We start from the raw sequence: 27,675 nt of genomic DNA on the forward strand, positions 1-27,675 counted from the left end.
ACCTTCACCTTTATTAAACCTACATGTATACAATATATGACTGGTGACCTTAACCTCTAATAAACCTATTTGAAATATGATTGACGACCTTCCCTTTAATCATATATAAGAAATATGACAGATGATCTGCGCTTTTATTAAACCTATACAATATATGACTGGTGACCTTCACCTTATTAGTATGACAGATAACGTTCACCTTTATTATACATATGTATGACTGGTGACCTTCACCTTATTAGTATGACTGATAAAGTTCACCTTTATTATACATATGACTGGTGACCTTCACCTTATTACTATGACAGATAAAGTTCACCTTTATTATACATATGTATGACTGGTGACCTTCACCTTATTAGTATGACTGATAAAGTTCACCTTTATTATACATATGACTGGTGACCTTCACCTTATTAGTATGACAGATAACGTTCACCTTTATTATACATATGACTGGTGACCTTCACATTTATTACACCTCTTCAAAATATATCAATGACCTGCATCTTTTATGCCTAGTATAAAAAAATTAAATAAAAATTGGTTGGTTACCTTTATCATTAATATGATACCTACTGTTGGTATAAATATCTCCAGGTAGTAAATGACTGTCAGGCTGAACTTTAATTTGTACACTTGCCTGACATTATAGATCACCTCCCCTTTATCTATACTGGTAAGGCCATCAGGTTTATAGTGTTTTGTTGGTGCTACAAAGTTTATTGCTATACACCTTGTATGATTCGCAAAATATTTAGTAATATGTATGTTGTTTACTTGATCGGTTCAAATTCAGGGATATTTTTCTGATGAATATGTCACTGTCTGTTACAGTCTGTTAAAACTGTAAGTTTTATACGTATGGGTTGAAAATCTTAATCAATTACTTGAAAGCAGTGACATCTCTTTATCTCGAGTTTAAATGTAATGTGAAGAACACGCTCCTGATTGATGTTAATTTTGATGCTGAAGAGACATTACTTACTAAATTGATGTTAGACTCGAGGTGGGGAGGTTTGTCAGTCACAAAGATAACATCACAATACCCTAATTGAGCCAGAACCCAAATTCAGCCACAGAACCCAGTAAGTTGTAATGTTCCACAGAAATAGTAATTGTAAGTGACAAATGCTTTATGACATTATATAGTCTTATCTAAGTCTTATGTTTAGGCCTTTGAAAGATGAAATAAATGCTAGCTATTTATTCATTATTTTCTCCTTGATAATATTTATTCTCTATAATAACTGACTTTATTTCATCATAACAGTCTAATTTTAATAATTCGGTAATTACTGTGGGCTATTAATTAATAAAAAGATTCTGTTTGATTGAAAACATCAATAAATTTTCTTACAAAATAATTTGCATAATTATATAGAGACGTTTTTTGTGGCTTAATTTGGTTCTTGCCCATTAACAGGTTCCTAACTGATACCATTGTAACTGGCTATTGTAACAGTTTGTTATGTTAATAACGGTCTGTACTGAGATCATCCCTCACTAGACAGGTATTTAATGTTTGAAATATTAGTTTAACAGGAAAACCTGATGGTGTGCTTTGATTGGCTCAATTAGGTTTTGTGTTTACAATCACTTGTAATCTATATTGCTCCTCCATATATAGTGTACAGTAGAACTTTGTTTGGAAAGTTGGGAACATTCTTTCATCTGGAACAAATTAAATTCTATTCTTCAAACAGAAATATCAAAAATACATTCAATTTTTTTATTTATATGTAAATAATTAGGCAATGTCCCTGAGAGACACAAGATCAGCAAGGTTCTACTGTACAGAGGTTTGTAGCACTCATAAGAACACCACTACCTTGTTACTTTTCAAACTACAGATCATAAGGATATTGTAATGATGGCCAATTTTCTGTTCCTTTGTTTCAATACAAATTCGGCCAATGAATCTCAATGGTCAAAGAAGGCATCTTGGCCAAGAATGCTTGCTTGGGTTCGCTTTTCAGGTCCAAATGATAAGGTTGTTCTTACTACAAATAGAAAAAATACTGCTTGCTAACTTGAGTTTCCTGTCAAAGTCAACTTGACGTTTATATTTCTTTAAAAGAAGTGCTTGTGATTTACCTTTGGGTTCCAATAAGGTTAAAAGTTAAGGTTTGCTATCAATAGAAAACAGTCTCTACACTAAAACTTGGGTTCGAATGAACTCATCATACTAATAAATTCATGCTTTGGTGAATTACTTTTAAAAGGCCAAGGTCACTTTTCCAGTAAAATATATTAGTTATTTACAATCACTTCAGTTCCTGGAGGCACGATGAATCAAGATTAGTATTAACTACACAATATTTGATAACGGTTTCATGGATATAGATTGATTGAAAATGAACATGTGCTTAAAAGTATTGGGCCAAATTTGAGAATACTTACTGTACCTATTTGTCTAAAGACTAGGTCTTCACAATAAACATATATCACACTGTCCTTAATTTCATTAATCTAATGGTTAGGTCTTCAGAAAGACATTTTGTGTGTACTTAATATACTATAGTGTCCTAGGTTTTTAAAAACAAACCAATAATATGGTATCTGCTTCCTTTAGACTAAAGGCTAGGTCTTGGGAATAGTAAGCTTATAACTTTATGCTTATTTTCCTTAGAATAACAACTTGGTACTATTAAAAGAAATAAGCCCATCACAATTTCGATTTAGTCCAAGGATTAAGCCTACTAATTGAAAATGATTACATTTCGAAATAACTATTTCTGAACTGATTGTTGAAGAACATCACTTGATAATGAGACCAGCTGTTTGTACTATATTGAATGCTGATTTTATTATCTGATTAAATGCCATCCATACTTAATGATCTAATTTTACATCAGTGACAATGTTCCTACATACTAATTAACTTCGTATCTTTGTAATCTGGACATTTATAATCTATAAATAATTCGTTCTTAGATTCAATATCATAAATTTGACCAGGAATAACATGAAGAATTGAATAAATATGCAAACTTTGTAAACAAATGGCGCTACCATATTTTTGAAACCAGCTGTGAAATAAAAAAGCAACTGTTTTTCACTGTAAATATTGCTGTGGCTGTAATAGACTTAAACACTGATCGTTCGTAATAGCTGCTCACTAATCAATTGATACCTTTGTTAAGAGCTCACTAATCAATTGATATGTTTGTTTAGAGCTCACTAATCCATTGATAAGTTTGTTGTTGAACTCATTAATAACTTGGTTTGCAGTAGAGCTCACTAATCCATTCATAAATTTGTTCAGAGCTCTATAATAATTTTATGAATTTGTCTTAGCTCACTGATGAATTGATACATTTGTGTAGATGTCACTAATTAATTAATACATTATTGATTAATACCTTTGTTTAGAACTTACTGACTTCATGTTTATCTAGAATTCACCAATTAATTGATAGATTTGTACAAGCTCAATAGCTAATAGTGTATTTTTGTATAGCCATTAATTACATTTTGTAGAGCTCGCTATCGTAATGCTATAGACTATAGTCTGTGTGGCTACCTTACATGTTTTAATTCAAATACAACTGATGCCATATTACACAGCACAGGAATACAAATGAAATATCAGTCTCTGAAATGTCCCAATTGACATAGTTTGACACAATAGTTGAGGGATATTGAGGGATAGCTATACATTTATATTTGAATATAAAATGAACACAAGATGTAATATAAAATCCTACTCAAGTTTCTATAAACAGATAGTTTTTAGCAAATAGTTGTTAACTGATGCATTTAAAAAAATGAGATTAAAACATGCAATGATTTAAAGCGATGATAAAGTTATGAATATTATTTTTGTTATGAAATTGGTATAACTAGTATTTTTCTTTAATTTTATTTCAAATCGTTTTGATAAACAAAAACATGGAGAATATGTAATTTAGTTGATTTGTAAATTATCTTGTTTCACAATTATTGTTGAACCCAAGTTAGTTGCTAGCTCTATATTTAAATATTACAAATTGTACACTGCTCTGAATATATAAAAGTATCTATCACACCATATCTTGCTTCAGTAATATACATATATAGAATCATAGAATTATAGAAATTGTATCTTATCAGTTGGGAGAATGATAAATTTAATCCACCAGCTAATTACTTCAGTAATATACATGTATAGAATTATAGTAATCGTATCATATCAGTTGGGAGAATGATAAATTTAATCCACCAGCTGACAGGACTTTGATAATTTGTCATGGTTTTGAAATAATACATGTTATAACTTACATTTTTTTGTCTTGAATACTGTAACAGTTATACATACTTACCTTTTTGTCAATATCATAATATAATAATATATTTCATACTTGTGACAAAATAAATTAATATCCTCATCTAATCACCCATTAGCCAGATCAGATTTAATTGACAAAATTAAATTAGTTTATTTTACAAAGAATTTCCCTGAAACGTACAGATGTAATCAATGTATATAGTCATTGTATTAAATAAGGTACGTACAGTATAATTACTGACTTGTGGTCATATATAGGAACAAAAAAAGTAATAGATAATGGCATACATATGCTGATTTAAGCAAACGGTACCATCCATTAATGTAGAATTAATAAAGATTAAATTCTAATATGCTTGCTTGTTTATTTGTCTACAGTGATATTAAAGTGTTTCTGAATAGTTTAATGATTGAAAAACATATACTGTACAATGACCTAAATATGAGCGGTGTTAATAAACCTACATATTATAAACTTTTTATTTTCCTAAGGTTATGTCGTCTGCCTCAAAGACATTTCAGACGAAGTTACAGAGTTATATCACAGACAAATGGAATGTGGTGGATGTGTTTACGATACTTTTGTTTGTCTGTGGGATGATACTCCGCTTCCTGCCGTATGACAGCACGCTAGAAGTCGCCCGAGTGGTTCTCGCTCTGAACCTCATCACATTCTTCTTCCGCATCCTCCATATCTTCTCTGTGCATAAAGAGCTTGGACCTAAGCTTGTCATGATAGCTAGAATGGTATGTATTAAGAGTTTCAGTGATTCTAATACTGATTGTTTGGAAACATTTCACACATGGTACTGATTGGTTGGTAATCAATCTTTAATTATGTCAGATGATTTGGTAATTTTATTACATTACGATACGCTCAAATTTCTGATCGACCTCATCTTTGTTGAATTTGATGACCAGATTTTCCGACAGGCAATCGGCCTATCCATGGGGACAAACTGACTGTGCCCTTCTGTTGGCTGACTTACTTTTCTTTCAATACGAAGCTGATAGTGAAGATCTTATAAGAACAGGTAGCAAAGACCTTGCAAAGTCTTTAAAATTTCGCTAATATAAGGACATTGTACATGTTGTAGGACTTTTGCTTTCCTCTGTGAGTCTGTGTCCGTCTTGCATACATATATACGTAACACCTATGGTTGTCAGCTCTCTAGCAGCTTCAGTCATTGAGATAGATTAAACAATGATTTACACAATTAGAAATACCCCGGTAACCTAATTATCTCGGACAAGTTCGAGTTTCGAGGATTTTGGGTTAAGGTCAATGTCGCCGTTACTGTTTTTTTAAAACCCTTGACAGCGGTCTAGTGGCTTTGTTCCTGGAGGAATTTTCACACATTTCATATGTTATTGAAACAGCAGCTGATTTGCTGATTTAGTTGTTTGAGTCCTTTAGCAATACCGGTATGCTTGTTGTGCGGATGATAATATTTTGTACAGGATACTGATAATTTTGTTTATTATAATGATGGCAATTTGGTATCTTGTATGGATGGTAATATTTTGTACATTATAAAGTGATAACATTTTGTTGTTTCACGGTAGTAACATTGTGTTCATTATTAGGATGGTAACATTTAATTTGTTCATTATACAGATACATATGTAGTTACATTTTGTATGTTATACAGATAACATCTTGTACATTATACAGATGGTAACATTTTGGTCGTGATACGGATGAAACCTTTTTGTATATTGTACTGATTGTACAGATTGTACGGGTGTTTTGTTGTAGTTCTTTGACCTTCTGTACTTTGTCATCATTCTGATGGTATTTGTCGTGGCATATGCCATTGCTGCCTATTCCATCCTCTACCCAAACTCCGAACTCTCCTTTGACCTTGCCATCGCAGTATTGAGGACAGCGTACTGGAACCTGTATGGGGAACTCTTCTTGGATGAATTAGAACGTAAGCTTTCTCTTCTGACGAAATATAATTTAAGAATTCAGATATTAAAAATAAACTGAGATATATATTTTTTTGTAATTTGAAGTTAATATATAAAATAAAGAAAACAATATTTCACATAAGCATTGTTGATTTATACAGGGAAGGAGCCGGAATGTACCTTTAACTCTCTGCTGTACAGCAATGACACACTGCCACGCTGTCCTACACAGGTCGGCAGCTTTGTTGTACCCTGGCTGATGGGTCTCTATGTACTCTTCTCCAACATCCTACTGCTCAACCTCCTCATCGCCATGTTCAGGTAAGCATAGTTATCTATTAAGACCAGATTAAAAACAAAAGCTGTGCTCCAGGAATCAAAAGAAGCACTGTTGAAGTCAGAATGTCGTTCTATAGAACCTTAAGTTAGTAAAAACAATTAATTTTTCAATAAATCTCTACCACCCGACTCTTTTATATATATAATTTTTTTTAAACATATTTTTTTATTTGTACAAAGTGATTATCTACAGTGATATTATACAGAGAATGTGACAATGACAAACACTCTATGTTATGGTTCAAGGTTTGACATCACTGTATTCCTTGTCTTACAAACTATAGGCGGAATTGTCACACGTGTCTACAACCTAAGTGACATTCACTGTATACAATGTGTGTAATTAGATACCAGTATATATATATATAATTATATCCAACTGCCATTGTTTGGTCAACACTATACACGTGGTATTGGTATGTACTAAATATTTTAAAATAACATGTATCACACAAGCACCTCGTGTCATTACCATTTATATAAACTACCAGTAGTAACACCTAGAAAGACCAGGCATGGTGTCATAACAAATATCTGTATTCAGGGTTTGGTTGTGTGATAAACAAACTCTTGTTTTTGCAATTTCATGAAATATCGCTAATTTATCATTTTAAAAAGTCACCATTACTCTCTGAAATGAAAAACAAAATTTGACCGATTTCATGAATCTGCTATTGGATGAGAATATATTTTAACATTTAGTAAACAACATGCAGTTTGTAGGATGCATTATGCTTGTAGAACTTTAATTGTCATCTATATATTAACATTCACGAATCATATTTGATGTGGATAAATTGCTCTTGGATATGTGCACTTAACATTACAAAGCAAATAACATATATCACTTTAAAGTTTGGAATAAAAAAATAATCATGGATTGCAGGAAACTAGTCAATGAGAATAGATAAAAAAAGTCAATCGAAATTCAGCGGACATCTATTCAGCAACTACTCCACATCAAACTGAGAATTGTAAATATAGTGATGCTTATTAGCATTAACTACGTGCAATTTACTGCTAGATAGAGTGTATTAACATTGATCTATACAGCTACCTATAACATAGCACTTGTGGTAACTACAACAGGTACTGACTTATACAGCTATCTATAACATAGCACTTGTGGTAAATACAACAGGTACTGACTTATACAGCTACCTATAACATAGCACTTGTGGTAACTACAACTGACTCTGTCCTATTGTACCCAGCTTACCTAGCTTTATCTCAACCATTTTGAGTTTGATTAGGTTTATTTGATGGGGTTATAATTGAATCCAGTTATACATATACCTGTATGTGTATAACGCTTATTTAACAGATTGCTGTTTACCTACAGTCGTGATATATTAATTACCTGATGAAGCTTTAACTGGACCTTTTGCAGTTTTATATTTCAAATTTCAAAAATTGTTTGCTTCAAATGACAGTAAGTAAAGGGCTAATTATTCCCATCATATTTACCTGTAGATTATTATCATTTAAAACATTCTATTAAGAATTTAGAAGAAAGTTAAATGCAATAGTTAATTGTACATAAAATTATGAATTGTTTTGATAATTTAGCATCCAACTTGACAGAGAGCTGGCGCCCTGTTCACTTCCTGCCTAACCTGCTAACAGACTTTTACAGTTACACATTTGACCTGCCAGAGAGCTAGCGCCCCGTGCACCTCCTATCTAACCTGCTAACTAACGTTTACCTTTACAGTTACACGTTTGAGTTAACCCAGTTGGAGACTGATAGTATTTGGAAATCACTGAGGTTCCAAACCATTAGTGAATACTGTGAGCGTCCATCCCTTCCTGCCCCTCTCATCCTCATCAGCCACCTCTTCCTTCTCCTCAAATTTTGTTGCCTGCGATGTTGTCGCCCTCAAGACAGAGAGCGAGGTTTCAGTAAGTCCCAAGCCGCAGATTTTCTCCTTTGATGTTACTTTTGTTTTAGGAATTATCTCCCTTTTTTCCCCACAGCCCTCCTTATGTTTGCCAGACATTTGATTTACTGTAGACATGTTTATTTTAGATTATAGCTGTATATTATTTTGTTTTTGAATGATCATTATTGTTCCCCCGTGAAACCCCAGTGGCTTAGAATTATCTTCAATTTCTCAACAGAATCTAGATATTTTTTTATATAACATCTCTTGCATGGAAGTATATTTGGAGAAGTGTTACTTGCATGAATACATGTATTATATTAACGTTATCAAAGTAACAGTTAATACAATATGCTAACATTATCTAACAGTAAATTCCTTTGACTGTAAACGAATCTTCATAATATAACATTTGAAAATTGGTGACTGACATGATGTTAACCATATTGCATTGTTTTGAGAAATGATCGATTTGTTTTCTTTAAATCAGCAGATGAAAGTCGCATAAGGGGGGTAATGAAGAGTAAGAACAATATCAAATTATTTTATTTATTTCCTTAATTTTAATCTTCTTTGTTCATTTTTGTCAGCATGAATCATATCATTTTTTATAAGATACACATTGCTTTCCGTATCGGATCTATTTTGTTTTTGTATTTTTACAATTCATTGAACAGTTTTATAAGTTATTGAATTTTAATTTCAGTTCGATTTTTCTCAAAATAAGATTACATAGCACTGAATATTAAAGAATTAAACATGCACTGTGGCACATTATTTTGACAGGCTTTTAGATTATGTGATTTAAATTTGCTTTGAAATCATACGAAAAGGAGAAACAGTTGGATATTGGTTGTCGGCAATATCGTAAATCTTGCTGTGTGGTAATGCTTTCCTGCATATAGCTATTCATAATGCTGTTTTCAAACATTTATTGTTAAATGCATGTTTGTGCTTATAGATCTTTGCCATTATATGGATGATTGTTTTTCTTCTACTTCTCAAATATGCTAAAAATATTTAAACAACTTCTCAAGAATCAAGAGGACCAGGGAGGTGATATTAGGCCTAAAGCATGCTGGGGTGAGGGTTACTAAGTTTGTTTAAATGAATGACATTAACCTACAGTACATACAAGGTCATAGAGGTCAGGTAGGCTAAAATATTTAAACGAGATCTTCTCAATAACGTTGAGACCCTGGGAGTCGATATTTGGCCTGTAGCATGATTGTTATTGCAAAGAGCAATACATTCGCATAACGAAGTTATCACTACCAAAACAGCATTTCATTAATATGATTTATTTATTTATTTATTTATTTATATTTATTTTTTACAAATTGACAGCAAAAACATGCAATATTAGCAGCAGCAAAATGGCTTGCAGTTTATCTGTTTTAGTCTGTCAGTTTGTAACCAGCAGTTTAGCTGTTTTAGTCTGTGCGTTGTAACCTGGTATCTTGTTCTCATTCCTCCTGTTGTAATACGTTGTTTGGCACCGCATTGCAGTTGAAATACAAAGATTTTTGTAGAATTGGTCCTAATACTTTAATTATGTATTTTTTTTGTATTACATATGCTAGTTTGCATTTAAAAGCAGCGATTGTATTAAGACAGCCAGCTGTGTCACTGTACACATGGGCCTTATTACAAAAATCTCTGTATTGTACCTACACTCGATGTTGTATCAGAACTAAGCAGTGTCATTTAATCAGGATTTTCTTCTTTACTAATATTTTATCTTTTTACGTTTACATGTTTGTCTTTCTTTTTACTGTGAGAAAGCCCCGTATACACAAACATAATGAATGTATGTTATGAAAACTCTATATTTTTACTGGAGATCAAATAAAAACAACGCTTACTCCAGAAGCTAGATACATCAAATTACATTACTGTTGACATAATGAGCTGAAAACTCTATATTTTTGCTGGAAATCAAATAAAAACAACCCTTACTCTAGAAGCTAGACACATCAAATTAAACTACTGTTGACATAATGAGCTAATAACAAGATTTAAAAACATATTTGCTCGATATATTGTGTTATCGATCTAATGTAGTAAGTTAGCACTAGGTCGATATATTGTGTTATCGATCTAATGAAATCAGTTAGCACTAGCTCGATATATTATGTTATCGATCTAATGTAGTCAGTTAGCACTAGGTCGATATATTGTGTTATCAATCTAATGTAGTCAGTTAGCACTAGCTCGATATATTGTGTTATCGATCTAATGTAGTCAGTTAGCACTAGCTCGATATATTGTGTTATCGATCTAATGTAGTCAGTTAGCACTAGCTCGATATATTGTGTTATCGATCTAATGTAGTCAGTTAGCACTAGCTCGATATATTGTGTTATCGATCTGATGTAGTCAGTTAGCACTAGCTCAATATATTATGTTATCGATATAATGTAGTCAGTTAGCACTAGCTCGATATACATGTATTGTGTTATCGATCTAATGTAGTCAGTTAGCACTAGCTCGATATATTGTGTTATCGATCTAATGAAATCAGTTAGCACTAGCGCGATATATTGTGTTATCAATCTAATGTAGTCAGTTAGCACTAGCTCGATATATTGTGTTATCGATCTAATGTAGTCAGTAAGCACTAGCTCGATATATTGTGTTATCGATCTAATGTAGTCAGTTAGCACTAGCGCGATATATTGTGTTATCGATCTAATGTAGTTAGTTATCACTAGCTCGATATATTGTGTTATCGATCTAATAAGTTGGCATTATCAGCTAGTCCCCGTAAATGAAAATATTGTTTGCAAATTTAAGCTAACTAAAAGAAATACAAATAATATTAGCAAAATAGGCTTGTTACAAAACATACAAATAATGTTAGCAATATCAGCCAGCTAACGGAAATATAAGCTAGTTACTGGAAATACAAATAATATTAGCAATATAAGCTTGTTTCCGGAAATACAAATAATGTTAGCGATACAAGCTTGTTACCGGAAATACAAATAATGTTAGCGATACAAGCTTGTTACCGGAAATACAAATAATGTTAGCGATACAAGCTTGTTACCGGAAATACTAGTAATGTTAGGAATATAATCCTGTTGCTAGAAATACAAATAATATTAGCAATACAACTAAGTAGTGGAAATACAAAATAATTTTAGCAATACAACTACAGTAGTTACCGGAAAGATAAATAATGCTATTGATATAAGCTAGTTACAGGAAATACAAATAGTGTTAGTACTATATCCTAGTTACAGATAATATAAATTTTATTAGCACTAGAAGAAAGTAAAAGTAAATACAAATAATGTTAGCAATATAAGCTAGTTACTGGAAATATAAATAATATTAGCAATATAAGCTTGTTTCCGGAAATACAAATAATGTTAGCGATACAAGCTTGTTACCGGAAATACAAATAATGTTAAAACAATATAATCCAGTTACTGGAAATACAAATAATGTTAGCAATACAACTAGTTAGTGGAAATACAAATAATGTTAGCAATACAACTAGTTAGCGGAAATACAAATAATGCTAGTAATATAAGATAGTTACAGGAAATACAAATAGTGTTAGTGCTATAAGCTAGTTACAGGTAATATCAATTTTATTAGCACTAGAAAAAAGCTACAGTAAATTCAAATGACGCTAGCAATATAATCTAGTTTCCGCATATAAAGTTAAATTTGTTTTAAACATTTCCTCGTTTCACCTTGAGAAATATTGAATTAATTAATGTCTTTTTTTGTGATTTTCATTTTTTCAGTATATTTGTTTTTTGGTTTCTACAGTTTCACGTTCCAGAAGATCCAAGACAACACTGACCTACACTGGTGCTTCCAGCGGTACTTCCTGATATACGAGTATTACTCTCGGCCAGTCCTCTTTCCACCTTTCGTTCTAATTAGTCATCTTTATTTGATAGTTAAATGGATTTTTACAAAGTGCTGTAAAATATGTGTGCAGAAAGAGGATTCTGATCTAAGTAAGTTTCTCAATGGGTTAATCCTCTGAGTAAAATATTACATGATACTAGTAATGAGTTTGAATGATATAACATAAAATATTTCATTTGTATTTGTTATATGTCCGAAATAATTTAAAGCGAGTTGTGGTGAATGTTCGATGTAACTATCTCAGGAAAGATTTGATACAATTTCTGGCAGGGCTTTGTTGGTATGTAGCTCTACAAAAGCTTATGCAAATTATCTCCGTTACAAATGATAAGGCCACATCCACTCAAAGCTTACAAGAGATGAAGTAGATACATATATTGGCTTTTGTAATTACTGTTCCTTTTTGCTGTCCAGATTATAGAGGTATTAGGTATATGCATGTGCATGTATTGCTTCGTTAATTGATATCGTAAAAAGGCATTTTTATTCCATTCTTCATGTCTTTTGTCTAGATATATATATTCTTTTTTTTTCATGATCGACTTTCGCTTTTGATTTTTATATGATTTGTATCCCTTTACAGAGGATTGAATACGCATTCCTGGATTTGTTTTTAAAATTATCTATCTATATTTCATTGTAATACAGCAAAAGTTTTTTCCACTCTTTCAGTGTTTGATTATGAATGTTGGAAAAAATGATAAACTTCCATTTTCCTAAATAACGATTGTATAAAATATTAATTCACTCCTGCTTTATAGGATCAGTCTATAATCAAAAAGCTCAAAAGAATGTATTGTTACATTTTCATGGGAATCCATTTTTATCTAAGTGTTGATTTAGAGTGATTTGATTTCTTAAAGTCAAAAAGATTCCCAATGAAAGAGAGATAATTCAGTGGGAGAATGTGATAGCAGATGCCTACTTGACACGGAAGGAACTGGCTGAGGCGGAAAACATTGATAACAGAATTAATATCATGCATCATAGGTGAGAATAAATAGTATCTAACTAAATTCTTCTCAGATTTCCTTGATAAAACAAATTATCACTAACCTGCAAAACTGCATTCTTTTCTTGAAGTCTTCTGTTACTCCAAACTTTATTAAAGTCTAAAGTATGGATTGGTCCTACAAATCAAGATCATTTTATCACGGTATGAATCGGATAGGTTTTGAAAGCTAGACTATATCTTTATGACCCTTAATTACCCTAATCGGAAAGAAAAATTCACAAAGTACAACTTCTCTGATTACATAGTGTAAAGAAAAATGCTTCCCTAATAAAATAATATGAAAATGAATTCAAGTCTAATCAGCTACGTAACAATGATAATTACTGTGAATAATTACTACTTACTTTATTGAAGGATGGAGGTGTTGATGTCTAAAGTGGAAGACATTCAGGATGAGCAGCAGAATATGACGGCAATCCAACACACATCAAACGCTGCAGTGGCACCTGCAGTTGCTCCTCGTCCACAACCTAGCCAACAGACGATCACGGCAAAAATGCCCCCTCAGTTAGAGAGGCGAATTGTTTCTCTGGAAGATCAGGTACAAACTAGTCCTACTGTATTGGGATAGAGAAAAGTAATTGGGCCTACTGTAGCAGGGTAGGCAATGCTACAAGTGTAATTTACTGGGCTGCTAATGTACACAGTTAAGAGGACAACTATGATGAAGAAGAGTGTTTATTGATTTAGAAATTCCATTGCTGATACACGTTGGAGAAAGTATTAAATTTGAAAATGCTCACGGATATACCAGTCGGCAGAGCGTTCTTTTAGCCACGATGGGAAGATAACATGTCGCTAACAGAGTTCATTTTAGATATGTTTTAGCATCAATATAATTCTGGAAAAAAAGTAATGTTCTCAAGCTATTCGTTTGGGACATAGATAATAAGTTGATGACATTGCCCAAGTGTTTTTAGTTTTAGTTTTAGGTTACTCTTAAGTTTAAGATGGCACCTATGGCTGTCATCTTGGAAAAAATGAAGAGAATGTTAATGACCTAAAGTTATTTTGATAAACAATTTACATTTTTTCAATATGCCATATTAAGGTATAAAAATATAACTAGTCGATCCTTTTTTCCTCCAGATGTCCGTTACTTGTAAAGCACTGTCCTGGATTGTCCAGTCTCTACAGGAAAATGATATGTCGGCTAATAGGGCTCCCCCAAATCTACCAGAGCTTCAGACTCACGGGGAAATAGGTAATGACTTAATTGCTATTGTCTATGAATTAATATTATGTATGGAATACAAGACAGTGTCTCCAAACATGAATAAAGGAATTTGTATTTCTCCATCCACCCGGGCAGTACCTACTTCAAACACAGTTTGATTTTGCTGCGATAATGTTTTTTATACAGAGTAACTTTGATGTGCATGATTTAAGATATTTTCTAAGAAGAGTAAAAACATCAAAGAATACCGACATACATTTTTCATTGTAATAACAAAACATACATTGTATTTCTCTTGTTTCTTCAGGTAAAACTATATTAGGTAATTCTTTACAAGTCTATCATTGTCCGTAAAACAAAGCTATTTTGTCCTTTAAACTGCAGAAAAAAAGAAGCGGAAGAGGAATGAAGATCTGGCTCTCACAAATATTGAGAAGAAGAGAGAGCTTCACTATCGGTCCCGGTCAAGTCCCTACAGCGGCAGTAACGTAACTCGCTTCTTTGTTCCTGATGAACTGGTATTCTGGGAGGTAAGTCCCTTAATTGGCAGTACCGTAGCCCTTCTTTGTTCCTGATGAAATGGTATTCTGGGAGGTAAGTCCCTTAATTGGCAGTACCGTAGCCCTTCTTCTTTGTACCGGATGACATGATGTTCTGGGAGGTTTGTCCCTATTTTCACAGTTCCGTTACTCGCTTCTGTGTTACTGGGAGGTATGATGTTATTGTTGGACAAAATATACATCAAATACTAAATGATGATATTTGCACATGCGTCAGGAGTTATTTTGCAATGAATCTGTGGAAGAAAGTATGCAATTGTTAGTCTTGACTATTTTACAGCAAATGGGGGGTGGTTTTTAGCATAAATCTGTATCGCAAATTTTCAGAAACATATGAAAAAACACGCTGTTTTCTTCATAATTGTTATCAAACCTTGGCTGATCCCCATTCCCAGTAGTTACGTGCCATAGTAATTATGAATGGCAGACAAAAGCCACTGAAATGGATGGAAAGGTTTAGTTATGAAAAGATCAATGATTTGATAAACTGACTCAGGTCGCGAATTCCACAGGAATGGGTGATTTTACAAACGTAATGTATAGACTTCTTGTAGAGGTATACTTATGTAGCTTTTTTTGATGAATGGCCTGACAATATCATAGAAACACCTACCACAATACAAGAGATCAACTGTCCAGATTCGGACTTCTTTACATTTCATTACACAACTAGTTTCTATTTTGATTTGCAGCGGCAGTGTATATGTATGCTAAGGTAAGGAATGAATTGAAAACTGACAAATATTTTGGCTGCTCATAATTAATTTGAAATGATTATCATGTTGTGTGACTATGTGATATTTTCAGACACCTTTCCCAGAGTACAGTCCTGTGAAATATCTGTCGCCTGAGGTCAAGGCCAATCCTTACTGGGCAGACAAGGAAGACCTCATAGAATTGTAAGTTCTTGCGATTCTAGTTGTATATACATTATGATATTCGATGAATGGTTGATATGATAAATCACTGCCAAAAAAATGAAGATTATGATGAATAAAGGCAAAAAAGTAAATATAATTGATTTGGTATGGAGTATTGCTGAAACCGATTTTTGTCGTTAAAGCAAAATAGGAACACGTAGAATTACATTAAGATGTGTTCGTTATACCATTTGAACATTTTGAAATTTGTCGCTAAATAGGTTTGTTATTCAGATTGTTCATTGTTCCAGGCCTCCCAACAAGAGAGACGGGAAGATCAAATTTAACACATTCGACTATGTCTGCAAGGTTGACCGTACCAGCCATCTTGGTGATTATAAAATTGTGGATGGCCTTCCTCAAAACCCATTTGGTCGGACTGGTATCATTGGCCGAGGGTTGCTTGGCAGATGGGGCCCTAACCATGCTGGTGATCCCATTGTGACAAGGTAAAGTTCAAATATTGTTCTTTGAACATGTGTTATGTATACATTCAGTATTCAATAATCGAAATCCTGTTTTTATTTTTCAAACAGCTTTCTTTGTTTTATTGATCATTATTATTATCTTTTTTTTCAAACTTCAATTTGATTTCTTTTCCTTATTCATATTAAGCATGCATACTAATGTTGTAATGTATGACAGTAATAATTAAATTGTATGTGCTTTATGTTTCCGTTTGTTTTTTGGAAAAAAAAGTTTTGTCATTCTTACACCACAATATACACATACTAGAGATAAGACTTAACTAATCTTGGTTGTGGTGACTTGCACTCCATAAATTTGAAATCTACTCTTAAATCACTGATGAGTGTGATTATCATGCGCCATTGATAGCACCACCAAGTATGCCTGTAAGTAAAGAAGTTAAACAAGTCTGCTATATAAATGTCATTTTTTATTTATTAATTACTTTTTTGAAATAAATTATCTATTGGATGGTTCATTTAAAGCTTACATCCTTTCTGTTGATCGTAGGTTATTCGTTAATCCAATAATTTAAACTATTTGAAATATGTCTTTTCAGGTGGAAACGTGACAACAAAGGACAGATTATCAAAAGTGGAGGAAAGCCGTTGTTGGAGTTTGTCAGTATACAAAGAACTGATAACCAATTGTGGTCGTTACCTGGGGTCAGTATAATGTTTCCTGTATTCCCATTGGTCACAAGTCGTCAGTATAATGTGTCCTGTATTCCCACTTCTCATTGGTCACCAGGGGTCAGTATAATGTGTCCTGTATTCCCACTTCCCATTGGTCACCAGGGGTCAGTATAATGTTTCCTGTATTCCCACTTCCCATTGGTCACCAGGGGTCAGCATAATGTTTCCTGTTTTCCCACTTCTCATTGGTCACCAGGGGTCAGTATAATGTTTCCTGTATTCCCACTTCCCATTGGTCACCAGAGGTCAGTGTAATGTTTCCTGTATTCCTAGTTTCCCTAAGTTCAGCTAAGTAGTATTTCAGGAGAGATATTTGTTCTATTGACCATCCCTGTTGTTTACTGTATGGGTAACTCTTAGTACTGTTACATTGTTTCAGGGAATGTGTGAACCTGGTCAGCAAATACATGAATGTCTGAAAGCTGAATTCTCTGAGGAAGCTCTTGGCTCGCTCATTACAAATGAGGATCACAAAAAGGAGCTGAATGCAAAGTTGGATATGATGTTTAAAATTGGCAAGGAGGTAGGTACCATGTGTTGGCAAGAAGGTAGGTATCGTGTTAAAAGAAGTTGGATTTGGAGTATGTGCAGTCCATTGTGATAGTTCTGTTAATTCTGATATTTAACTAGAGTATCCTGAATATTTTAGTTACTTTTGTTAGGACTAAAACTTGAGTATGTTAGAAACAGTCTGTGTCTCGTTTGCTTCCACTGTTTGCCCGAAATATTTCTTACTGTTAAAATCCTATCTACTTATAGAATTGATTATGTATATAACATTTACAAATAATATCTATCACTATGATTTCGCTTAATTCCAAAAGATACAAAAGGTGTTATTTCAACTTTCCAGGATGCAATTCTGTATCAGTACGACATTTATAGTCTAAAACAATATGGATATAGACTTTTAAGATTATGAATGTAAAGCTACATTTATTAACCAAATAACAGCTTCACTTGTTACGCTGCCCGTGCTGAGGAATTTTAAATATCTACATTATTTGTTCAGGTATGGCGTGGGTATGCTGATGACCCTAGGAATACAGACAATGCCTGGTTAGAGACCTTGGTCTTCCATTACCATGACGATGATGGATCCATTCTCAATAACTTCACACTCAGGGTATGCCACCATATGCTCATTCCCACATTCTCTGTTTAATACAGTCTATTTCACCGCCATTGGATCATTGTACCACGCTGGCCGTCCTTAAAATTCCTTGTCATCACTATTTTCCACTGCGTTATTTATTCCTTTGGTCTCTTATTGTACATACGAAAAGGCCAAAATATGGCCATATTGGATTTGTAAATTTAAAGATTGATTATTAGATTGAAGATCAAACGGTTCATTCTTTTTAGAAAAGGTTTGATTAATTGTCGACACATTCAATTTAAGGCCCGTACCTCTTTCGCTCACCCTTCACGATGCTAGTCAGAGTACAATAATGTATGACTAAATCATTATACGGTTAAACGGCAACATCATATCTCGACTTCTAACCAGAGCTTCTTTATTCTCTTCAGAAGTCCATGTATATCTATATCACTCTTGAACACTGAGTACTGTAACTTAGATGCCCAAAAGATTTTTTAATCTGACTCTATTTTACAGTTTTAGCAACAGATATTCGGCAATGTCACTACCCGTAAATTTTAACATTACAATAGCATTAATATCTTACCTGTCCTAATTAAGACATTTATCGACATATGGGAATAACGTGCAGGGCAAGCAGTCTTATTGTGAGCATCGACTGATTTTTTGGCTCACCGGTTACGAGTAACCGAGAGCTAATGCTGTCACTCCGGCGTCGGCGTCCCACCCCAAAACTTTAAAGTTTTTGGAAAGCTTGTAAGTCCAAAAGTATACACCTCAGGCCCTTCTAAGTTTGTTTATACATTCATTAGAGATGTAGGGATGATGTTATGGCAATATCATGCAGAAAAAAATTGTGATTTTTTCGCATTTTACCATTTTGTGGACTTCACTTTTTTGGCACCAAAACGCACTTTAAAGTTTTTGGGGTCAGTTTTTGGAAAGTTTGTAAGTCCAAAAGTATACACCTCATGCCCTTCTAAATTGGTTTATGCATTCATTAGAGGTCTAAGGGTAATGTTATGGCAAAATCATGCAGAAAAAAAATGTGATTTTTTCGCATTTTACCATTTTTTTTGCACCAAAACTCACCTAAAGTTTTGGGGGTAAGTCCAAAAGTATACACCTATCACCCTTCTAATTTGGTTTATACATTCATTAGAGATCCAAGGGATGTTGCTGTGGCAAATCATGCGGAAAAAAATTGGCATTTTACTATTTTTATTGGACTTACTTTTCTTGACACAAAAACTCACTTTAAAGATTTTGGGGTTTAGTTTTGAAAAGCTTGTAAGTGCACACCCTTCTTATTTGGTTGATACATCCATAAGAGGTCTAGGAGCGATATCATGTGACATACAATTTCAAAATGACATGCTTATACATACATACAAAATGAATGCATAGTGTGATTGCTGCCGCCGGTGAGCTTTCGCAATCATTGATTGCACTTGTTAACTTAACAACTATTTGACTTTTTGTTGACAAAATTGTTTCTATGGTAATGCTTGACTATTGGAATCCATAAGCGAATACATTTCACTCCATTAAACAAGCAACCGTTGGATTGTATTCTCCTCTAGCTATAGAAACTGAAATGGTAAACGTTAATGTTTGTGTTACAGGCTGGCGAGACTGTAGAAAAGGCTACCTGGTCTACGGCCTCATCCGCACTACAACTTCATGGCGCCCACCTGTTCTATCTAAAGAAAGTTGTAGAGAAACTACAGGCTGCATTCTAGTGACTGAGCATACATCTATGTATACAGGAAACAGGCTCACTTACCTGAACGAAAGTCACAGAACACCATTACCAAATTAACTAGACTTTAATGTGACTGTTGTTTTATTACAGTAGCTTTGATCAGCTGATGCATTCAAAGTTTACCGACTGTTAGGTACTGGATATTACAGCTTGATGTATTCACTGATAAACTGGTGATTGTGTCTCAAAAACTGAAATTCGATTGACCATTGAAAGATAAAATTCTTCCACATATATCCGGTGCAGATGTAAACAAAATACATTTTATATCAAAACACCCGAGACTGTTTATTTGGTTTTTGAAGGGAGAGTGTGGACGCATGTGATATGTGCTACAAACCTATATATTTATTGTAATTGTTTTTTAATTATTTATTTATTTTTAACTAAATTGTAATTTTCTTTTTTTATTTCGGTATTTTATATCGATAGATTAAAAATGTATTTTTATGTATCATAAATAATGACAAAATCTGCTATTTTTGACTTCGATTATCCAGCAGATTGCACAGATAACTAAAATCTTGGAATGAAAGTCAATTTACTTTCCTGTACGTCCACCTTTTGGTTACCTCTGTCTGTATGATAGGATCCTTTACGAACAGAATTATTTTGATATTCTGTAAAATCTGCTTAAATCAAAAGAGTAAGTAATATAACAAAATATTCCCTATGAAGTCATTGTTTCGTGATATTAAAGGTATATCACATGTTAAAATGGAATGCCTATGTGTTATGCTATTTTTTGTTTAAAATGTTGTGAAAGAGGCCAGGGAAATTACCCATAAGCTGCATGGATCAGAAAAGCTTGAAATTCATAGATGGAATTTAATACGCTAATTATCGTAGTGAATAATATTTTTCCATATTTTCAACATCATTATGTTTGGTAGTATAACAACGGTTACAGAACAGTTACAACAAAACAACTAAATGGTTACATTTGAAAATCAAAACGTTAAGTTGCTCATAGGTGTTAATGTACTGATTTGAGTATAGAATAAGACTAATACACTTTCATTACAATAGTTGAAGGTTATGTTTGTCCGTATCCACTCTTAATTGGCATGCTAAATTTTATAATGTTCACATTAACTTTGTGAAATTAACGACAACGTCAAACAATGGTTTTAACTGTAGACAGGACGTTATATAAGCCAATACAGAAACAAACGCACCATTCACATTGATAAAATACAGATAGTTTGAAATGACCGACACTAAATATATTGCACCACTTAAAGTAATGAAATAAACTCCTGACAAATATAATGCAGAACAATAGAACGTGATAAATGATTATTATGTTTAATGAATTAGAATAGTTTGTTACTATGACAAAGATCACCGTTTCTGTACATTTTACTTATCATGACCTCTAGTTTGTGGCTTTCCTACGTTGTATTTAAATGAACGACCGATGTTACCATGTTTATCACATGTTTGCATTAAGCCAAAAGTTTGAGATATTTCACGCATAGTTCATCACTAAATGTAAGTCTCTTTGCGGTATTTCCGATTGGAAAGAGGATTATGTTATGCTTACCATAATGCAATATAAGCAAACGTTTGGATTTCAGGGTGTTTGATATCTGAACCATTATATGAATATATATTTACCAAAATTATTTCTGAGAGACAGGTATTGACGGGATGACAGGAAGTGGTGTTATTTGGAGGGAAACATGACATTTTTTTTATATTTTAATTTAAGGTTTTGAGAAATATTGTTTTTCGTAGTTTATGGGTTTTAAAAACCTAATGAATATATGTTGTGGCCTAATTGACGGAAAAGTTGTTCAATGGCTGAGGTACTTGCAAATGATATTTATCTTGGTATTGAAATGTAATGCAATCTTACCATTCCTATATGTTAGGACAAACGATGCTGACCTGTGATATTTTTGACAACTTATTTGTAAATAATGTATATTAATATATGTAATAACTTCTTCGTGAAATGAGACATTACAATCCATAGTTACCTCCAATCATTCATCAGAATTGAAACACAAATTCTATATTTTCTAATGCTTGATTTAGCCGTGATAATCCTAGTACAGAAAATGCTTGATTTAGCCGTGATAATCCTAGCACAGAAAATGCCTGATTTAGCCGTGATAATCCTAGTACAGAAAATGCCTGATTTAGCCGTGATAATCCTAGTACAGAAAATGCCTGATTTAGCCGTGATAATCCTAGTACAGAAAATGCACCATGCGTGCATCATCTGCTGACTTTTCATGATCAAATAATCCCGATAAAGTTTGAGCTCCATTTCTTGGTTTTAATTCTTGTTAATGTTTTAAATCTCATAATCATTGTTCTAAATTTTAAAATGTTTAAATGTCTATCTGCCCTTGACTAGTTTTCATCGTGCATTAGCTTGTTTATAACGTTTTTACACCATTTGGTATCAAGGTTCATCTTGACTACCCTGTGATAATCTACTTCCCTGTGATTAAAAGGATCCTCATTAATTACTACCAATTAGACCTGTTCAAAACCCCAGCTATTTCCCAAAAGAGACCGCTATATCCAGGCAGACAATTGGCCTATAACATAACAGATCCTTTCATGAACTCTCATCGTCATTTCAGAGCGTATCTCAGACCGCCATCCAATACCAGGCCACCCTTACTCAGTGACACTTGGTCTATACTCTCTCCCCATCACTACAGACCGTCATCCAATACCAGGCCACCCTTACTCAGTGACACCTGGTCTATACTCTCTCCCCATCACTACAGACTGTCATCCAATACCAGGCCACCCTTATTCAGTGACACCTGGTCTATACTCTCTCCCCATCACTACAGACTGTCACACCACACCATTACCACTAGAGACTATTGCCACCACTCCGTGAGATTATACTGTACCCCCGCCCTTATATTAGATACTGATACTCCTTTAGCATCTAGTCCCCAAATATCTTTATTCACAAGGTAGCTTTAAATGCCTTTTGGTCATGTCTTTCTTTTAATAACCTTATTTCGTTATTTGTAGTTGTTTATTTATCGAATTGTATTTGACACAGAGATCTGGCTTGAATTGTTTAAATGATTGATCTTTTTGCATCATATACCAATTTACATAATTGCAGTAATGCGTATCATGTCAACATACCACATGTCGTGAAATTGAAACATTCTTTTGTAATAATTGATAACTTATCAATATTATTAACAGTAACATTATTTGTTGTTTGTTTTTATCATTATGAGGAGATACCTGAAAATATCCTAAACCACTGGTTTAAGTTAAAGCCTTACTTGATTTACATGAAATCCGTCCTTAACTAGGTTTATATAAATGTAGATTTTGTACATGGTAAAGCATGCATCGTAAGACAGGCAATGCGTCCTATATATATTGAATTGCACTTTGACCCTGTACTTCATGTAATCCGTCCTTAATTATTTGTTTATTTAAATTTCAGTTTGCGTTTTTAGTTTTTTTTAAAGTAATTAAAATGATAAATTAATTCACACTTTTAGTGTAAGCAAATGCATACTATATATGTTTTTTGGTGCGATCTGTTTGTTATAATTTCGAAATATATTGACGTTACTATGACAACAACCTCCGATAGACTTACCTAATAAAATCAATATGATCTTGCCTTTTGCGACATTATATGAGTTCATTAATGCTGATTTAACTCGGTATATATAATGTTGAATTAATTGATGATGATAGTAGTGACTGATCATTATTTACAATTTTGTTTCAACCTTTATATTTAAATGAAGTGAATAACAACATTGACACAGCGAATGATGTATTACTTATGCTGCTGTCGCAAAATATGTTATCGACAATATATTACCCCTCCTATGATCTGATACGAACATTATATTTTTATAAAAATATCATTTCAAAATCTTTGTTTTGATAGTATAGAAAATAGGTCTCTATATGTGGGTACCTTAACTGTTAATGTATACTGAACATAGGATTTCATGAATATATGTCGGGGACCGTTAGTGTTAATTTAAACTAAACATAGGATTTCATGACTATATGTCGGGGACCGTAAGTGTTAATTTATACTAAACATAGGATTTCATGACTATATGTGGGGTACCGTAACTGTTAATTTACACCAAGCATAGAATTTCATGACTATATGTGGGGTACCGTAACTGTTAATTTATACCAAACATAGAATTTCATGACTATATGTGGGGTACCGTAACTGTTAATTTATACTAATCATAGGATTTCATGACTGTGTCGAGTACCGTTAGTTTTAATTTGTACTTAAAAAGGTAACATAGAATTTTATCGCGGTATGTCATGGAGTCAATGAAGATTATGCATTAAAATTTCTTATCTAACATGTTTTCCCTTGTTTGTTATTTATGCAGTTCCGATTATTAAACTCGACCATGGCCGAAAGGCCGTGATAGCAGAGGATAAACCCCGTTAGTAATAAGTTCCAATTTGTCATGACGCTTGTTTGATACTTTTATGTTTGTAGTGATAATAAACATAATATTCATATCTACTGTTCATGCATTTTATAGCTCAATATAATCAGTCAGAAGATTGCCACAAGCGGTTACCTTTAATTACGATATGAGAAAATTGCTACCGTTACATCTCTTTAGTACTAGTTCTTTCCCAAATGTCGTATGGACTGGTGGGCTTATGCCATAGCGGAGCTTCCGTCAACATTTCCTTTTAATTACTGTTAGTCCAGAGCGACACCATGGATTCTGATAAGATTTTGCCTGTAGCCTTTAATTGAGGGTATGGCTTCCCAGGAGACGGAGAGACAGACTCAGTAGGGTAAATAGGAAGTAAATAAGGTATTATGCCCAAAGGTGGGGTCAACATTTGGCCCCCACTTCATTTTCTTTTTCCCCACCATATGTAGATAAATGATTAGTCATTATTACTTCTGATGTTCGTAGTGGTCCTCATTGTATAATTTTCCACAGGCTAATGTAATTTGAAAATCAATCCTAACAGTTTACTGTGTATGAAGTTACTGTAATATTGATGATACTACATGTATGTCACTGAATTAGAATAACATGCAAATTTTTCGTAAAATTTAAAATGTATTTAACATTGTCGACTTGAATTTGTATAGTTGTAATCACAGTCTATATTTCATACTTTTTTTTAAAACCTTTCAACAGAATCAATTTGATTTTCAAATTTACATTAGCTTGTGAAAATTATTTACCAGTTTGTTAGGGTACCCCTATCATTTTGGCATGAATTTCGTTTAAAGACTGGAAAATGAGGAAAACCCTTCGCCGCCTAAATATCTCCAACTGACTGATCTGAAGAATGAAATTCCCCAGTAATAAAAAAAAACCAATGACTGAGCAGTAATTGATTGCAACATCAGTTCATTATCTGTAATCAATTTCTGTCTTCACTCTTAATGTTCTTTTAGTACGTTATCTATCCACTTCTAAAACAAGTGTTTTGTCTGTTTTGATGTGACATTTCTTTTCATTTCTTATTCAGAATATTATAATAGTATGATGTTGAACATATGTTAATCTATGTGAGTTTATGTTGCATACCTGATATGTATGCTCTGTCTTATCCAATTCGTTGTAAGAATAGACCCGCTACACACAGCTGCATAATCGTTCTTGACGACTAACAATCCCCATTGTGTACCTCAGGTGATGCGGTCGTGGGAGCCAATGGGATGAACTTTGTAATTTCTGTGATCATGATATGGCGTCTCACGTGCTGAAATATTTCATACGTGGTGTCAGTATGCGACATTGTGGATAGTCAAGTATCATATCGTTTGATCTATAGACACTGATTAATATTTAATACATCTGTAAGTTATTAAGATATCGTAATGAAACAAATCCGAGGTATGTAAACATGGCGTAAGAACTTTCAACATGGATATAGTCATGAATGATATTGTAAACAAGTATATAACTCCTTCGACAGTCCTACAATTCAGCTTTATGTATCCCATACAGTAATCAAGAAATGCCATTATTGCCCAAATGGGGAAATGATATCTGTATTCAACGGCGGACATATTGATAAAATCTGTTAATATGAAATCAGAGGCATATATAACCCTCTGTCATCTATAAACAAGAGTCAATAATCGAGGGGCAAATTAAAATAAACTGTCTTAATATTTGTGTATAGTATTTCTGAAACAAAGTGGTTATTTTACTTACCCTTTATAAATCAAACCATATAGCCAGTTATTTTGAGTTTAGTTTCCGTGCCTGTTCACAAATCGTCATTTTATTCAGCTTGGACATTAATAGAATTAAAATTATAAATTTTCATTTAAGTTAAGGTTCAAATTCATTGTTATCCGCAATGTATTGAGAATATAACACATAATGACTCCTTGTAGAATACTTTGTATGTCTCAGAGTTCATAAGGTAGTATACTTACTCATATATACCTTATCCCTGGCGTGGCATAAGGTCTCCCATTGGACTTTCCTAGGGACAATGGGGTTCGCGTTCTGTCGGAACACAGATCTAGAATTTGGTATAAATACTACCCTACAACATCAATGATATCAGCTATGGTTAGACAAACACATTTGCTTCATTCGATGTTGGACACCTGCAAACGTTTGCAACGTCCCTCTGTCCCACTGTTTCGCGTGCTCTCGCTATCTATTAATCTTTGACAATAATTCCACATCTGTTGTATACTGTCTTACATGCTTTGCCACGGTTTATATACATATATGTACCTTTGACATGTAGCTGCGAGAACGTAGCTCTGGACGATAATATGAATCCACCACATATTTCGACAAGACATCGATCATTTTGGGTGCAGTTACCCGATTTCTGAAGGGTCACTGTTAACTTTTTTTTCTGGCAGTAGAATCGAGCATGGTGAAGTCGACTGATAAACCAATTCCATGTGACAAAGAATAAGATTTTGAAAAGCGTCCATCAATGCGTCGTTAAAGGCATCAGATAACAACTGATAATCATAAAATACATTGCCCTTCATTATAAATACAAGCTCCAAGACAATTTGCAGATTTTTTTATTTGAAATTTAGTTAACCTAGCTTTGTTGTTGAATATTGTAATTTTTGTCTGGCAACTTCTCATGACTCTTATTTAGTCAAATTCGTTACATTTTAGAGTTTGATTTTTCATAGATTAAAATTGTTTCAAATTCGTTACATTTTAGAGTTTGATTTTTCATAGATTATAATTGTTTTTAAAGGTTACACGTAAGAATATGATTTAATGGTACATGCGTAAAAAGTACTTTTAATCATTTTTTAATATCTTGTAAAAATAGTTCCCTTGTGTGGGTCATTTTCCAAAGAATATGCCATTATCACTGACAAAGTATATAATACTGTAAACCTTAAGAAACTATATAGCAACTAGTATACCATATGGACTTATATCAACAAGTCTAAAGAGTTTTTGGGATGACATGATCGGGTATTTGACAAAATTTAATTAGATACTGAAATGACATTGACAGCTAAACAAAGGCAACTTGACTTGCTATACAATTGTACGAACATGTCCGCCCAACTGGACACCCTTCTGAGAACGAATCGGGCAACTCCTGGGTTTCAAGATCCTGACTTTAGCCTTTCCTTGAAAAAGTCCATGACGTACGTTCCCTCCCTTTCTTCTAAAGTTTACTATCCACCAGGGCTGCGCTCGATCCTATGG

General features: G+C 33.4%; 1 protein-coding gene across 6 annotated transcripts in view; it reads left to right on the plus strand.

The window, feature by feature from the left end:
• LOC117314822 (transient receptor potential cation channel subfamily M member-like 2) overlaps positions 1–24,346 on the plus strand; it is a 74,466-nt gene extending 50,120 nt beyond the window's left edge. For 4 of the 6 annotated variants that reach the window (XM_033868969.1, XM_033868930.1, XM_033868963.1 and 1 more), the window contains 15 exons: positions 838–849; positions 4,763–5,017; positions 6,030–6,204; positions 6,346–6,505; positions 12,193–12,386; positions 13,161–13,287; positions 13,667–13,853; positions 14,402–14,516; positions 14,874–15,019; positions 15,857–15,948; positions 16,221–16,418; positions 16,997–17,102; positions 17,512–17,655; positions 18,145–18,258; positions 19,860–24,346. In XM_033868969.1, the coding sequence (XP_033724860.1) occupies positions 838–849; positions 4,763–5,017; positions 6,030–6,204; positions 6,346–6,505; positions 12,193–12,386; positions 13,161–13,287; positions 13,667–13,853; positions 14,402–14,516; positions 14,874–15,019; positions 15,857–15,948; positions 16,221–16,418; positions 16,997–17,102; positions 17,512–17,655; positions 18,145–18,258; positions 19,860–19,976 (2,142 nt within the window). In that variant the 3' untranslated portion in view covers positions 19,977–24,346. Of the gene's footprint in view, positions 1–837; positions 850–4,762; positions 5,018–6,029; positions 6,205–6,345; positions 6,506–8,237; positions 8,426–12,192; positions 12,387–13,160; positions 13,288–13,666; positions 13,854–14,401; positions 14,517–14,873; positions 15,020–15,856; positions 15,949–16,220; positions 16,419–16,996; positions 17,103–17,511; positions 17,656–18,144; positions 18,259–19,859 lie in introns of all 6 variants that reach the window. The other 2 variants (XM_033868945.1, XM_033868953.1) reach the window with 2 other exon arrangements.
• Positions 24,347–27,675: the final 3,329 nt, after the last annotated feature.

This window comes from Pecten maximus, chromosome 2 (genome assembly GCF_902652985.1).
Source record: "Pecten maximus chromosome 2, xPecMax1.1, whole genome shotgun sequence".
Lineage (NCBI taxonomy): Eukaryota > Metazoa > Mollusca > Bivalvia > Pectinida > Pectinidae > Pecten > Pecten maximus.